We start from the raw sequence: 14,921 nt of genomic DNA on the forward strand, positions 1-14,921 counted from the left end.
TCAAACACATGGAAGAAACAGTTGTCAGCTTCAGTTGCCGACAGTGGTGAAGAGTTTCTGCAGACAACGATGGTAAGCCTTGAATTTTAATCTTCTCAAGGGTTGCTTAATTCTTTCAATCAAAAATCCATCGTTAATTCATCTGATCTGTTTTATTTCTTGTGGTTCTCTAACAGTCTGCGATCTTCAACTTCCAAAGTTTGCTCACAGTGGTTCTTTTGTTGATCTGTACATGTGCGTACATTCGCTCGATCTACCCAGCTCTCTTGGACAAGAACAAACACGGGTAAGAAACAGCAGCGTTCCGCAGTTTGATTCTGGTATTGTTTCTTTCCAGGCGGTTATTCGATAAAACGCTTTTGTATTATGAGTGGTTTTGTATGTGCTATGCTTTGATGACGTGGAACATCCGATGTACGATTTTGGAATTCGAAAACTGAGTTGGCTTATGGAAATTGAGTTTCTATTCACATTGTGACCTTCCTCATTGCGGTCAAGCTTTTTGGTTTCAATTGATGGCTCTTTGGTAGGAATTCATTTGTATGGGGCCTGGGGCTAATTTGATTATTGTTGAGACATGCTAGCAGCAACATAATCATGTTTGACCAGCTGTATTCAATCAACAGAAATCGATACTGGGAAATCAATTGACACAGTTGATATCAATTGAGGACTGCTATTCTTGTCTGTTGAAGCACCTTTCCCTATTAGACAGCGAGTTCTTGGCACAAGAAAAAGGTGGCTCTGAAGATGCATAAATTGATTGGCTAGTTTCTTGGAGTGAAATTTTCACTCATTTAAACTAATCATGACTAATAACTATTTTCTTTCTGAAATTATCACTGGATCTGACTAAAACCATTTGAATTCAAGAAGTTTGAAACTGGTTTACAGGGATAATTTTCAGTGAAATCCTCCTTGATATTGATTGTTGACTATTGGTTTATTGATTGACTATGCCTGGCCAGGTTGCTCGAAAGGTGGATAACATGCTATCCACGGGATAAATCACTATCCATCAGATAGTGTGGTTCTAAAACTTATCCACCAGATGGTGATTTAAGCAATTGAGCCACCTAGCCTCAAGCAATTGAGGCTAGGTGTTCTAACATCAAAGAATCTTGCGCTCTGATCTTTGTCGAGGCTGTTTTCTTCATTACTTGTTACCAAATGATTAAAGCCAGGCAAGTTTTATTTTCATGGATAACTGTTAGTCAAAGAGCTTCACTGGCCTTTGTATGGTTATTGTTTACTAGCCAACCCTGTCAGAAACAAGCCCTGTGCTTCGGTGTACCTGTCTCTTTTGTGACTAGTTGTCACATAAGGCCTCAAGCTCTGTTCTTGTCAGATATTGTTGTCCAGCATATCACATTGAACGGAATCAAATGAAGTTCCCCTCTTGAAGTGGACTGTTACTTGCAATATTTACTTCATGAAGACTGTACGTACAAGGTATTATTCAAATACTTGGTACATGTAGCTTTTTACTGATCCTTGATTTTTTTTTTTCTACTTTACAGTTTATTAGGAATTTTTTGGAAAGCAGCAAGAATAGGTATAAAGAATTCCTGCTTCATTTCTGATATAAGTTGTAGCAGAATTTTCAGTTCAATGAATGTATGAGACTTAACAAAAGTCTGTAAATGCTTTAGGAAGTTAGAGACTTTGTATGGAAATGGTTATGATATTGACAACAGTTCATTTGGATAACTTCCTTGATCCAATGTAGCATGAATTTGTCTGACAACTCTTTCTATTTATCAGTTTACATTTCAAACCATTTGCTCCATTTATTACACATTTTTGTTTTATCAGCTCATTATATTGCACATTTCTAGTTAATTTTTTGCATCTCTCCTAGGTGAAAGAAAAAGTCCTTATGTTGCTATTTGTTGTATAGCCATGGCTGCCAGTATTTTGTTTTGGCAATGAGATGATTTAATATACGAGTCCAGTAATGAAACTCAAGCAGGGAAAATAAACCAGACGGGGAGCAGACCAAGTGTCAGAAGAAAAGGAGAAAATTATGGACAGTATAAATTTGTAGAGACTCAAGAAAATAATACAGGAACATTACTGTGTACTATGCATTGTGCAAGTTTGTAAAATAGCTATGTAAATTTTGAAAAAAAAAGCCCAACTAAGTTTCATTGTTGCTCAGAATTTACTATATCATGCATGTTGGCTTAAAAGTCACTGTGGAATTTCTTGAATTGCTTGTTACAGAAAGTGATTAACACCAATACCAAGAGTGAAGCATTAGCTAATTTAATCAGCTTGATTGTATCAGTGAGTTTATGAAAGGAGTCTTCAATGTACATAGTACTTCCTAAAGAGTAGAATTTTAAAAGTCAGCCAAATAATCCTCTGGAAAGAAAAAATTGGCAAAACTCATCCTGACCAGTCACTAGGTTACCACCTTAAAACTAATAGTTACAGAGGTAAAATAATAACTAATAATAAAGATATCATAATTCTGTCTTGTTTGCATTTCATTTCAATACGTCTTGTCTTGAATCAACATACTTTTATGCTGACAGATTAACAAAAAGATTTCTTGTTGTGGAGTGTAAAAATGTGCTAAGAACAAAAAAGTGGCACATGAAGGAATAGCATGTTACAAAACCTGTACAGAAAACACGATGAAGCCAAAGCTGGGAATTTTATATTTGCATTTAGGACATTAAACTCACAGGAGAGAGGAAAAAAAAGAAAAAACTCTGGCAGACTAACTTGTTGGGACATTTAATTGAGAGGCATTTACTGATTCCTTGAAGAATCAATCACTTGTTATGATCCTGACCCATTTGTAGAGTGTACAATGATAACTCGGCTTGGAACAGGTGACAAATAACCCTTGAAAGTGCATAGATCTGCTGTTTTAGCTGTAAAGGATGACATAAAAAGCACACAGAGGTTGAGAACTTATATAGATACATTTTTATTCTAAAATTAAAACAGGTGGTTGTTTGTTAATTATGGTGAAAGAGAATACCATAATGTTTCAAAGTATCCATCCAAATACCAAACAATGACAATCATTTACCACTGACTACAACTTAAGTATTATTACAATTTGCCAATCACAAGTTAAGCTCCAATGAGTTCTTTAAGAACAATTTATAGAAAATGATTATCTGAGAGGAAATAAACCCAACCAGTACGAAAAACGTTTATAAACTACTTTTCATGGAAAGCAATCCTTAAGTATGGTATGACGTGTAAAGAACTGTAAAACTAACATGGTCAACTTAACTAACTGACATCAGTTTTTCATGCATCTGTCCTGTTATCGAACATGAATTTTGTCATTACATTGTCTGGTTCCACAGACTACTTTGACAATATTAAGACGAAATTCACTGTCAATAATAGGACAGACGTATTAAAAACTGAGATCAATTTGTTGCTTAGGATAACAACTTGTCAAATTGTCCGCTCTCACTTGTTGACGCACCACATAAATTATAATTTCATGTGCCTGTCCACTTATTGACAATGAAAATTAGCCGATGACTGTGCAAGAATTTCTGCAGTTATCGTAAAAAAAAAAGTGGTGTGATTTATACTCATGGTTACTGCATTCTTACTGGTTATAACTAAAAGTCCAAGATGAAAATGGTTTGTGTTACAATCTGAGCATTTGCAATACTGTATATTGACCACTAAAACTTGCATACCTTAGATAAATAAATGTTACTACTGATCTTGATGTTAAACAATGCTGTATGACTTTATGCAATCAGCAATAGAGATCAAAGAAAAGTTTGACGATATGAGATGGTAATGATCTATAGGGGAGCTTCTTATACAAAATCATTCAACCCAACTATGCAAGTGACCTTTGTTGGGCCATCTGCCCTTTTGTACAAATTGTGTAAAAAGAGTAGTTCATACAGCAGTTAATTATCAACAATCAAACTGTTTTTTTTTTTAGCGCAACAATCTTGATCTCTGTCTTTTCTGGTCTTGCATCATGTCCTTGTACTGTTTCTCCATTTTTTCATCTATGATGAGACAACCACTTCTGTTGAGAAAACAACTTCCATTCCTTGAAACCAGTTCAGCTCTGTCTGCTTTTTGTACAAGTTCTCAAAGGTGCGGATGTTTTTCTGCACAACCTCCAACTGGTGTGTGATGTCTACAATCATTTTGGACTGAACCGTGTTCCCCAGGATCCCCCCATCATTTTGTGACATGGTACACAGCCTGGCAAACTCTTTTGCGATATTCTCTGGAGTCAGTTCCAATCCGGCATGACTCATAGTAGCTATGAGGCACTCAAATGCCATTGAGTCAACTTCCAACCACTTGGAGTTCTGTGCATCACTTTTTGGCAAAGGGCTGGTAAAGGTTAGACTTGGAAAACGACTCTTGATCACCTGAACTTTGTGTCTTGGTCGGAAACGACGTACCTGACGAGCTGGCTTGGTAGCCTTTGCCGCTTGAGCAGTGCCATATGGATTGCAACAGAGGTAACAGCGGCATCTGTGAGAGCAACCAGATGCATTTCTATAACAGGCACAACGTGTAAGATAGCCACCCTCTAGTGTCAGGCAGAACTGGGTGCGCTTCAGATTCTTTCCACTTCCCCTACCACAGCTACAAGAGAATGTCTGTTTCTGTATGTTTACACCCTCCTGGAAGCTCAAGACCATTTCACTGTCAAGAACCGATGGCTTGCTCTTGGGGGTGAGTGGTTCAGCACTGCTTGCATCATTGCCAGCTGAAACAGGTTCTGGGGTCATTCCTTCTGCATCTACTTCCAGTGATTCTTTATCCTCCCCATTGATTGCTTGATTAATGACATCCTCTGCTATGGTTTCCGTTGCAACATCTGGTTCAGTGACAGCTTCAGCTGTACTTCCTTCGGCAATGCTTTTTGGAGATACTACCTCTGATGTTTCTCCAGCAGAAGCAATGGTTCCTTGAGACACCACCTCTGTTGTTTCTATAGTATTGGCAACATTTTCCTGAGATACTATCCCTGGTGTTTCGTTGGGACCTGTGGTAATCTGCTCATCCTGAGGATCTGGGTTTTGCAAACAAGCCTGTAGGTCCTCCTTGGTTTCTTGGTCAGTTGCTGGTAAAATTTCACCCGTTACAGCACTCTCTGTAATAGACTCCTCCATTGTCTCCTCATTCATACCTGCCTCACTGTAAGCCATTTCAAGGAGGTTTGCTGCAGCTTCTACTCCTTCATCGATATCATTTACTACTGCTGATGACTCCAATGAGGTTTCCCCTTCTGATTCTTGCACTGATGCATCCATGGATTTGTCTTGGTCAGTTATATCAGCTGAAGAGACATCCATGGAATCATCATGTTGTGAAGCAACAGAATCATCAGCCTCTGCCTCAGTTTTGCCATCTTCATGGTTCTCTTCCTGAGAACCAGCTGTTTTGGGCTTCTTTCCTCTCTTCTTTGCTGGTTGATTGACCTTCAGCAATGCCATCTTCTCTCTATATCGTTTCCTGCTATCTCTGCGCCTTGCCACGGGATCAGTCATCAGTTTTGGAAGCACAATGGAACTGCTAACATATGTGCCAACATCATAAAACCCTCCAAAGCCTGCTGCATTGTATGCGACATGTATGCAAGAACCAATAATGATGGCATCTGATGGTACAACTGGGACAATAGGAAAATGTTGAAGGGAAGTGAAGACAATGACTGGCACTTTTAAAACCTTTGCTGCTGCAATTGGCAGGAGATTTGACATTTCAGCTGAAAAAAAAGTAAAAATAATCTTAACTAATGTCTTCAGCAACTACAATGTGGGAAGACAAATGAACAGCACTTACTGCCTTTCTTGACAGGTTAAAGAGGAGCAGGACACCTGATGCAGGTCACAGGGCTTCCCTATCAACTACGTTTTCACTTTTTCTCCAAATTCAATCATGGCAAACCCAAGCAACCAAACTAATGTTTAACACTTTTTTGTCAAAATATGGCTATTGCAAATGTTTAGAGTGCTGTTTTTCAGCAGCTACTTCATTTTACTGACTCACAGTATATTAGTATAAATCTAATAGTGTTCTATAACGAATGCCATTCTCTGATTGGCTACACTACTCACAATCTATTCTGTGATAGATAGTGAGTAGCATAGCAGTGTGCCCTTGGTAACAAAATGACGGCTGCTTCTTGGCGTTTTTGAAGCGTCCGTGAAGAGGATTTAGATAAAGTTTTGAATGACTAGTAGATGACTAGTAGATTTTGGCTCTCGATTTCTATTGCATGATAGTTGACTTGGGCTGCAGCCTTGTCAGCTATTGTGTGATAGAAATCTCCAGCTCATAATCTAATTGGTTAATAGTTATTGATAATTATGGCTAATAATGATTAACAAACTACATTTAGGATTAACTGAATTATTGGATTGGCGAAAATAAGACGTTCATCGATTAACTTGACCTAACCCAGTTGCTGACTATTGCCATTCTAACAATCTTTCTGGCCACACACTGAACCATTTTTCTGTAATACCAATCAGTACATAAGATTTTCATGTGGTCATTGTCAATGATCAGCCACTGGCTGTGCTGAAACATAGTTTCTAGTGACTTTGATAGCTCCCTTATAGTTTAACCATTCCCCAGTGGTTGTTAGCATAACCGACTGGCTGAACAGCAGGTGAATGTGCAGTCTTTTTTTTTTTTTTTTTTTTTTTTTTTTTTCCTCTGTATTTGGGTAGCTGCACTATTGTAAACAACGCATTGTATATTCTTTAGGTATAATTAGGCTACGATTAGTAATTATAATTTGTTGTATGTAATCTATTGTAGTTATGACGTATTGTAAGTATTGTAACTAGTGTTATGTCTTGTGTTGTATTGTATGTATTATAACCCAAAATGTTGAAAAAAAATAAAAATTACAAAAAAAAAAAAAAAAAAAAAAAGGTGAATGTGCAGTCTGATTGGTTACACAGGGGCTGTCTGACTATTTCAACAGATGGCACTGTCTGGTCAATCAATAATTATTTAATTTCACATTTTTGTTAAGTTCATGATATATTAATATTTTTGGTCATGGATCAAACCTTGGGTTATGCCAAGACAATTAGATTGCTTTATCTCTGTTTATGTTGATGTAGAAGGCATCCTTGAGCTTGCTGTCCGTCTAATAATTTTAAATAGTCTAGCCACAGGTAACCCTGCTTGCAAAATGAGCATCTGTAATGAGGTTTTGCAACATTTTGCCACTCTTTAAAATACAGTTGCAATGATTGACTCATACCTTTGAAGTATCCTCTTTTCCTGAATGCCTGAGCTTCTTCTGCAAAACTTATCATGTGTGAGACCAGAAGTTTGCTGTATTCTTCTTCACCTGCAAGCCACTCATCGCTGATCAACTGTCGCAGCACAGAAACATTTTCCTCTAGGCTGCTTCCTTCATCAGTGTGATATCCAATAGAGGCAAGGTGCTGTTTCACTGATTCAGTTTCTGGCAAATCACTTCTCAGAATGGAGTCAAGCCCTGAACTGACTGCAGTGAAAAATCCATCTGCTTCAGTGGTATCCTTCTTTACAGAGAAGACCATCAACTGATAATATCTCAGTGTTTCATTCAGCCGTGTTTCATGATTTGATCTGTCATCAATAGCACATTCATTTCGGCTGAATAGGATCAAAGAACATGCCATAAGATGCATTAGACGAGGATTGATGGACACTTCATGCACGGCCTGTGTCTTTAGGATCTCCCATACTGACAGCAAATTGGATGCTCTTGCAATAACTTTCTTCAGAGCAGCCTCACTTAAACAGGTTTCACTGCCTTTTCCTTGGATCTCTGCCTCTCTGTTTCTACCAAATGCATCAAGTATCAAGCACTGCAAAGCTAGAACATCAAAGGAGTAATTGGCAGAAGAGGAGTCATCATTTTCATCATCTTCAGCCTTGATAATCCCAAATCTTTCAGGACTTGGTGTGAACCCACTGACTTCCAGCGTTCCCCTGTACTTTGATATTGGCCGGACAAGGGCACCTTTGGGTAATGAATTTGCTCTCCTCTCGTTCCACACGTAGAGAAGTGTTGAAATAAGGGCTAAGGCCATGTCGGCATTTAGGAACTTCCTCTCCAAGACAGGCTTCAAAATGTTGTGCAGCTCATCAATATTTTCACTTCCTGGAGAGGCTGGGATTTCTGACAGACATCCTGATTCTATATGAGTTCTTAGCTGTACGATCTGTCTCTGTGCTGCCAGAGTTAACACCCGCTCATTCCCTTCAATGATGTCTTTCCAACCATCCACAAAGGCATCAAGGTTTTCAGAGATGACATCTGGTGGAGGTGTTGCTTCATTGCGGATGTCTCCCCTGTCTGTTGGGTAACGCAAGGCCAGGGCGAAGTCACGAACACAAGCTTTGGTCAGCGGATTCTCTTCTCTTTTCTTTGCAGGGATTTTCCTCACAACTCTGTGAACTGCTTTTGACAATTCAAGTTTGACTGGGACCTCTATGCCATATGTTGCATTAAATTGGTCTCTGGTTTCACAACATTCTGGCACAAGAGCCATCTCCAGTTGTCTGCCTTGCCTCTCAAAACGTTGCTGCAGTCCTGCCAGGATGTCTTTCACATCATTTAGATCTTTTTCTTTGGTAAACTTCCAGGCTATCACCTGACCCTTTTCATTCATGACTGTGTACATGTTCTTAAAATGGGTGATCCATTTTCCAGCTGTCTCCAGTTTTTCACCGATTGTTGTCGCTACTTTAAAGTAGTATCCAGCAGTAATGCGTTTGGCTGGCCATTCACTCATTCTCTGTATGTAGAACTGCTCATTGCCTTCAAACATGTGCACTATGCTTGACATTGTTGTCTCCAAAGAAGGAACTTGGGAAGTCTTGAACTCAGGAAATGCTTCCACAGCTGACTGATTTTCTGGATTCTTTTCAAGATATGACTTGACTTCCGCATCAAACTTACATCTGCGTTCTTCATAAGCATCTCGGTGCCTTTGCATCAAAACCTCTTCAATCTCGTGAAAGGTCATACCAGCAAGCACACAAGAATGGACCCAGGTGGCTAACTCATGGGTAAAACCTGTTCTGTGTAACAGATAAAATGGGACTTGATATGATGAGGGAATGTTCTCCATGAGTCGTGGATCATGAGATATTATCTTGTGGCCTTTCTTGCAGGTATACAAGCGACTCACCAACAGTGTACAGCCATCACAGCAGTAAAGGGCCCTGGGAATATCCTGTGTTCCTCTAGAAGCCTTCCACCTTCCATAATTACCCTTGTTACTTGTGTGTGCCCTAAGCACACAGACTTCATTATCATGGATTTCATGAGGACAGGCTAACTCTGTCAGATTTGGAACTTGGTTTAAAGGATCCCAGAGAATAACTGCAGGTACAAGGAACTCAGCGGGTGTTGGAGGACCCAACCTCTCTCTTGGAACTGGAACTGGTGGGAGAATGGCTTCAGCAGGAAGTCCACCATCTGTTGCATCATACCTCTGCAGGAGTGACGTGAGGTAATCTGCTGTCTCAACATTCATTCCTTCCCTTTGCATCTTGGAGTGCACTGAAATATTAAAAAGCTGATTTCATACATGTACTTGAAGTAAATACATGTCTATTCCTTCCAAGACAAGTATATTGTTGGTAGGGTGCTATTCTGAGTGGAAGAGGGGTTGGTACAGGTGGGTGATGTGTTACCAGTAACTCTATACATGTGCTCTGAAAAAACCAGAATTTTTTGGTTGAAACTTCAATTTACATCATCAAAGTAATGATAGTAGAGGGGGTTAAATGCATGGACAGCATTAAAATATGCATAAACCCCAAGATCACAGGGCTTTCCTAAGCTGAACTGAGATCCAATTAAACTAAGTGCTTTGATCTATTTAGACTTGACCCTCTGCAGGCACTTTTAAAACATTTTCGACCATTCTTAACCACGTGAAACCGCACACCTATAAACTAGAACCAGTAAAATATCTCAGCCGCGCTTGATTTTAAGAAACGCGCAAAACGGCTGAAAAACTGATATCTTCTAGCTTCGCTAGCGCTTTTAATCAAGACGCAAATATATCTCAACACAGATAGGAGAAAAGCTTTCCATTGACATAATTTCAAACCATCGACAACAAGCCGCAACTAAAGTTCTGAAATTTTCCATATTCCTGGCGGCAACAGCCACAATGAAAGGAAAATTTAGCATTAATTCGTTGGCTCCATGACAAATCTACTTAGCTAATAACTACTTTCTCATCCGGCGACACAAAAGCTTCCCAATAGCTACAAAATAAACGTGTAGGCAGATGAAACAGCGGACATGAAGCACTTGCCACGTGCGAAAAACTGAACCACTTTCATGAGGCCTACATGTTGGCTAGTTTGCATATCGGTTAACACCTTTTTTTCCACTTTTGCTCTCTCTTCACGAAAATGCCCGCACAAATCGATGAAAGATACTGATAAATGTTATTTTTTCCCATTTAAGAAGGGAACGGACCTTACCTTAAGGTTATTTTTCACAAAATTGATCTGCTTATGGCGGAAACATCACGACTCCATGTGAAGCGTGAACGAAAGTTGCTCAAGGGGCGGATGCCAAGCAGGAGCGGCTGCTATGTCTCCAAATAATCACAAGTGCATAGCTATAACACTAACCTTTGCCATGTCATCCAGATGGGATTTAAAATCATTTCTAAGATAGCAGTTGCTTTAAGCATAGTTTTAGTAATAGTAGTTCTACTGGAATTTGCGTTGCTGAATTTATACGTAAAAGAAACAGATGCGAACTTTCCCAAGGGAGCACACCCAGAAAGTACACCGGAAAATAGTATCGATGGAGTTGTCAACCTTGTCACGAAAGACCCAAGGAATATCATGGCAACTTCATCACGAAAAGAAACAGGAGTCGAGTGGGACAAAGTCAAAACGGACGAGACAAAAAGGTAACTGTTTCAGTTAGCAATCAAGCAAGCTAGCTAGTCTGACAGTTTAATTCTCGATTTTGGATTTCACTCCTGTTAGGTATTAAAGTTGTAGACAAAACAGAAACAAAATTACCTTTATTTTTCTATCGGGTAAAGTAGGTTTTGTTTTCTTTCACTGAAACATCTCAACTTATATAGAAACGTATGAAGGATAAAACAACAACCTTTATTATTCTTGTTTGTACTACCCGAGGGTACACCCGAGGGTATAAATGGGAGAACCAGTAAACTGTCAAGGCAACCATGGTAGCTAAAATTATATGGGGTGGGGGGATCTTACTAAACAGGCACTCCGAGGAAGTTGCTTTGTGTTTTGGAAACCAGAGTTTATGAGCCATGTAAGCTTGTAGTCAGATGTAAACTTTCTATTCATCCAGTCTGAGGTAGGTTATTCAAAATAATGTACAGAAAAAGACCTATCATCCATTGAACTGGTTAAGGTCTTCTTTATCTTATGAAAAGACATTTGGTATTCTCTCCACAGAACATTCACACCAAATCCTGTTGTTCACGTAAGTGCTGTGGTATGTGGAGAGCGATCAATGGAAGCTGCAACGATGCTCAAGTCCACATCATTGCTCACGAATAGAACAGTTCAGTTTCACATTGTTGCCGAGGATCACCTTCATGGTGAACTCAAAGACATATTCAGTGAATGGCAGACTGTTCAATCTGGACAAGTCAGGTTCAAACTGTACTCTTTGCACTTTCCTCCTGGAGAAAATGCTGGGGAGTGGAAACGACTTTTCAAGCCATGTGCAGCACAGAGACTTTTTCTTTTAGTGAGTATACTGCCAATGCACATGCCATACAAATTCCTAATTGAGACACTGGTGTAAAAAGTGAAAAGTTTAAACTAGCTTGCAGTAAAGGCTTATATTATGCAGGGGAATCTTTTCGAGTTTAAACTCATCCATATTAATTTGTTTAATCATGACCTTGGGAAAGGCGCATAAGGGATTGTGGAGCTGGTCGAGAAAAGAGTCTCAAGGTGAGCACGCAGGTATCCATGATAACCCACATACTTATTACAGCCAGCAAAGGGGAGGGCCAGAGGTGAGGGAGCAAAGGCACACTACAAGCACAGTTGACAATCAAAGCAACTAGATTTCCTTACAAAGCTGGAAAGGAAACCACATAAGCCCTGCAAAACCTTGTATGACTCACCCCTAAGAGCTTGGGCTGTTGATTAGCATTAGCTTGATTCAAGCTTAGCCTAAATTTTATTCAATTAAATTAAAATTGCATTTCATTATTTTAGCTGCATATAAAAGTGGCACTAACAATGTTTCCCAATCAGCCTCCAGTGCAAAATGGAATATTTAATGTTGTGCATTTTTATCTATAATCTTGAAATTACTAACTTACCGGTGCTGGACAAGTAATCAACTACAGCTAGATTTTTAAGTAACTGTAGCATTAATTTTTTTAATCCCTACAGGATGTACTAGATTCTGTTGACAGCATTCTGTACTTGGACACAGATGTTCTTTTGCTCAGACCAGTGGAAGATCTTTGGAACCATTTTAAACATTTTGATTCTGCGCAGCTTGCTTCCATGGCACCTGAGCATGAGGAGGCAGCACTGTCATGGTATCCGAGATTTGCACGTCATCCATTTTTTGGAAAAACTGGAGTGAACTCTGGTGTAATGCTCATGAATTTAACAAGAATGCGAGCATCTAATTGGACAGAGAAAATCCTTGAAGCATACCATAAATACAAACTCAGCATAACTTGGGGAGATCAAGACTTGTTGAATGTTGTTTTTCATGATAATCCTGGTAATTCATGTCTTTATTTCTTGTCACATTTAATAATAATAATAATAATAATAATAATAATAATAATAATAATTAATGTTAATAATTAACAAAATTTGTTAATAACTTTATATTTTTTCACGATGCTTGGAAAGATACCATGTTGAAAAAGAAAACAAAATTTACAGTTGGCCTAATTTGTGTCTAGTGTAAGTTTTGCTGGCTGCAACAAGAAACTCATAGTTGCTGCATACAGTGTGAGTCATGTCTGTATTATCAGCCAGAAAAGACCTAAGTTTATAAATTTACATTTAAATAAATAAATTTTCAACCAGAAGCTACCCAGAGGTTTGGTTTGAGAACACTTACCAACTGCATGAATTCAACATTTTAGTTTAAATCTGTAGTCAATTAAATTGTGATTTTGAGGTACTCTCTATGACACTAACAGTGTTATAAGCAATGACATGAGGATTATCTCAGGATATGTACTTGTAAGAGGGTCAAGCAACCAAAAGAATTCAAAACCCAAAATTTATTGTGTGATTTCTTCTAGGTGAGCAGTGTCATTCACTCTTAAGCAGTTATCGTAGCAATATAATGTGATGTCTGAACTGCTTAGGTGCAGGAATATTTTCATGTACCAGGGCCTTACAAAGTTCAATGTCTTCTTCAGGGTTGTTGTACACTTACACTTGTGAGTGGAACTACCGTCCAGACCACTGTATATACGGAAATAACTGTGGCCCTGCCAAGGACAATGGCATCTCAGTGATCCACGGAAACAGAGGAGTATACCACAACACCAAAGAGCCATTCTTCAAAGCTATCTACGCAACCATTAGCAACTTTAAACCTGGTGATGACAAGAAATTACTAGCGAAGAGTTTGGAAGAAAATCTCCATGCTGTTTCTGACACCTATTGTTTGTCTATGGCTGCAAGTGTACTAAAGTATCCAAAACTGTTTTCAGTATAGACGAGTTTTTCTTTTTACTACAGTTCAAAACTGGTATCACCTTTTAGCACAAAATTCATAGGCACACTTTTTTAATTTCTATCAGGGAAATGGCTATAAACGTTGGTAATCAAACAAAACAACAGCACATGTGGTACACATTATGGATGTAACTATTTGTAACTGAGAGATTAATTTCATTGACTGAAAGAGGGCTGTCGCTAGCTCCAATTTCACAAACTTGTGTTTTAGACATAAACAGGGAATAGGTGGGGGAGGCAAAAACATGAGGAAGACGGGGGCTGTCATACCATTCCCGCTTTTCCTTCCCCTATCTCCCATTTTACATTTGCTATGCAGGTTACAGTTTCCCTGAAAACAAATACTTGTTAGTAATTTTGAAGGTATAAAAGGCCAGAAAAGCCAGCTGGGCTTGGTTATGAGCCACTGTAAGTTAGGTTTCTCTCAGCTACATTTCTGATGGGGGGTACATTTGTATGTACATGTCGGTAACAATTTATCATCTTGATGTATACACAGGACATGATCATTTTAGGCAACAGTTCTTTTATTTGAAAGTGAAGAATGATCATCGCAGTTAATTTTCCAATTTAAGCAATCGGAAAGAAGAAGCCTGAAAAAATCAGGGCTTCAACGGGATTCGAACCCGTGACCTCTGCGATACCGGTATCGCGGAGGTCACGGGTTCGAATCCCGTTATTTATGACCCAGTGTAATGTAATATATAATATTATCGAGAAGTTGTTATTTATAGGCTTTGATTGTGGTGGAAAAAACAGACTGATGCACAGTAACTTTTAAAGAAACTGTCAAAGAAAAAAGCTCAGATAAAAGATTAAACCAATGTTAGCTAGAAAACAAAATCATATTAAAATTCAAATATTTATCACCATTTTCTAGTAAATTCTCAAGGGGCCTACACAGGCTACCTCCTGGATAGAGGTTTTTCTGACATAAGTGAAATAAAATGAGGAACCCTCTGACATGCTCTAGAGTGAAGGAAAAAGACGAACCTTCTGATGTTGTCTAGAGTGAAGGGAGATGACAGCCCCTGAGAATTGGGTTGATTTCAATGCAAGATTAAGGAACGTTATTATCTTATTACTATTATTATGGTGATAAAAATGTTTGGAAATTTATATGATCAAATTTAAAAGGAAAGCAGGGCTTTCTAAAACATACTCAGAATTTGTTGTTTTTACAAACCACATACATGCAT

General features: G+C 38.7%; 3 protein-coding genes across 3 annotated transcripts; 2 read left to right on the forward strand and 1 right to left on the reverse strand.

The window, feature by feature from the left end:
• Positions 1-2,821, forward strand: LOC145462200 (protein kish-A). Its single transcript, XM_081445705.1, has 4 exons — positions 1-72; positions 177-286; positions 1,521-1,555; positions 1,862-2,821. The coding sequence occupies exons 1-4, from the start codon at positions 70-72 to the stop codon at positions 1,930-1,932; spliced, it is 219 nt and encodes a 72-aa protein (XP_081301831.1). The 5' UTR covers positions 1-69; the 3' UTR covers positions 1,933-2,821.
• A 101-nt stretch (positions 2,822-2,922) lies between these two features.
• On the reverse strand, positions 2,923-10,560 carry LOC145462196 (uncharacterized). The gene is made up of 3 exons (XM_081445702.1): positions 10,480-10,560; positions 7,244-9,541; positions 2,923-5,728 (listed from the first exon to the last, which is right to left on the reverse strand). Exons 2-3 carry the CDS (start codon positions 9,528-9,530, stop codon positions 4,008-4,010), a joined length of 4,008 nt encoding a protein of 1,335 aa, XP_081301828.1. The 5' UTR covers positions 9,531-9,541; positions 10,480-10,560; the 3' UTR covers positions 2,923-4,007.
• A 51-nt stretch (positions 10,561-10,611) lies between these two features.
• LOC145462197 (glucoside xylosyltransferase 1-like) lies at positions 10,612-14,837 on the forward strand. Its single transcript, XM_081445703.1, has 4 exons — positions 10,612-10,919; positions 11,446-11,743; positions 12,403-12,745; positions 13,401-14,837. Exons 1-4 carry the CDS (start codon positions 10,651-10,653, stop codon positions 13,700-13,702), a joined length of 1,212 nt encoding a protein of 403 aa, XP_081301829.1. The 5' UTR covers positions 10,612-10,650; the 3' UTR covers positions 13,703-14,837.
• The last annotated feature ends 84 nt before the right edge of the window (positions 14,838-14,921 follow it).

This window comes from Orbicella franksi, chromosome 12 (genome assembly GCF_964199315.1).
Source record: "Orbicella franksi chromosome 12, jaOrbFran1.1, whole genome shotgun sequence".
Classification (NCBI taxonomy): domain Eukaryota; kingdom Metazoa; phylum Cnidaria; class Anthozoa; order Scleractinia; family Merulinidae; genus Orbicella; species Orbicella franksi.

Bases quoted from the DNA above. Each gene is read 5' to 3' on its own strand.
- LOC145462200 (XM_081445705.1), top strand. The intron at 287-1,520 runs GTAAGAAACAGC...TCTACTTTACAG, and splicing joins TTGGACAAGAACAAACACGG to TTTATTAGGAATTTTTTGGA. The intron at 1,556-1,861 runs GTATAAAGAATT...CATCTCTCCTAG, and splicing joins TTGGAAAGCAGCAAGAATAG to GTGAAAGAAAAAGTCCTTAT.
- LOC145462196 (XM_081445702.1), bottom strand. From the start codon at position 9,530: ATGCAAAGGGAAGGAATGAATGTTGAGACAGCAGATTACCTCACGTCA. The intron at 5,729-7,243 runs GTATGAGTCAAT...CTTTTTTTTCAG, and splicing joins GAAAAGAGGATACTTCAAAG to CTGAAATGTCAAATCTCCTG.
- LOC145462197 (XM_081445703.1), top strand. From the start codon at position 10,651: ATGGGATTTAAAATCATTTCTAAGATAGCAGTTGCTTTAAGCATAGTT. The intron at 11,744-12,402 runs GTGAGTATACTG...TAATCCCTACAG, and splicing joins CACAGAGACTTTTTCTTTTA to GATGTACTAGATTCTGTTGA. The intron at 12,746-13,400 runs GTAATTCATGTC...TGTCTTCTTCAG, and splicing joins TGTTTTTCATGATAATCCTG to GGTTGTTGTACACTTACACT.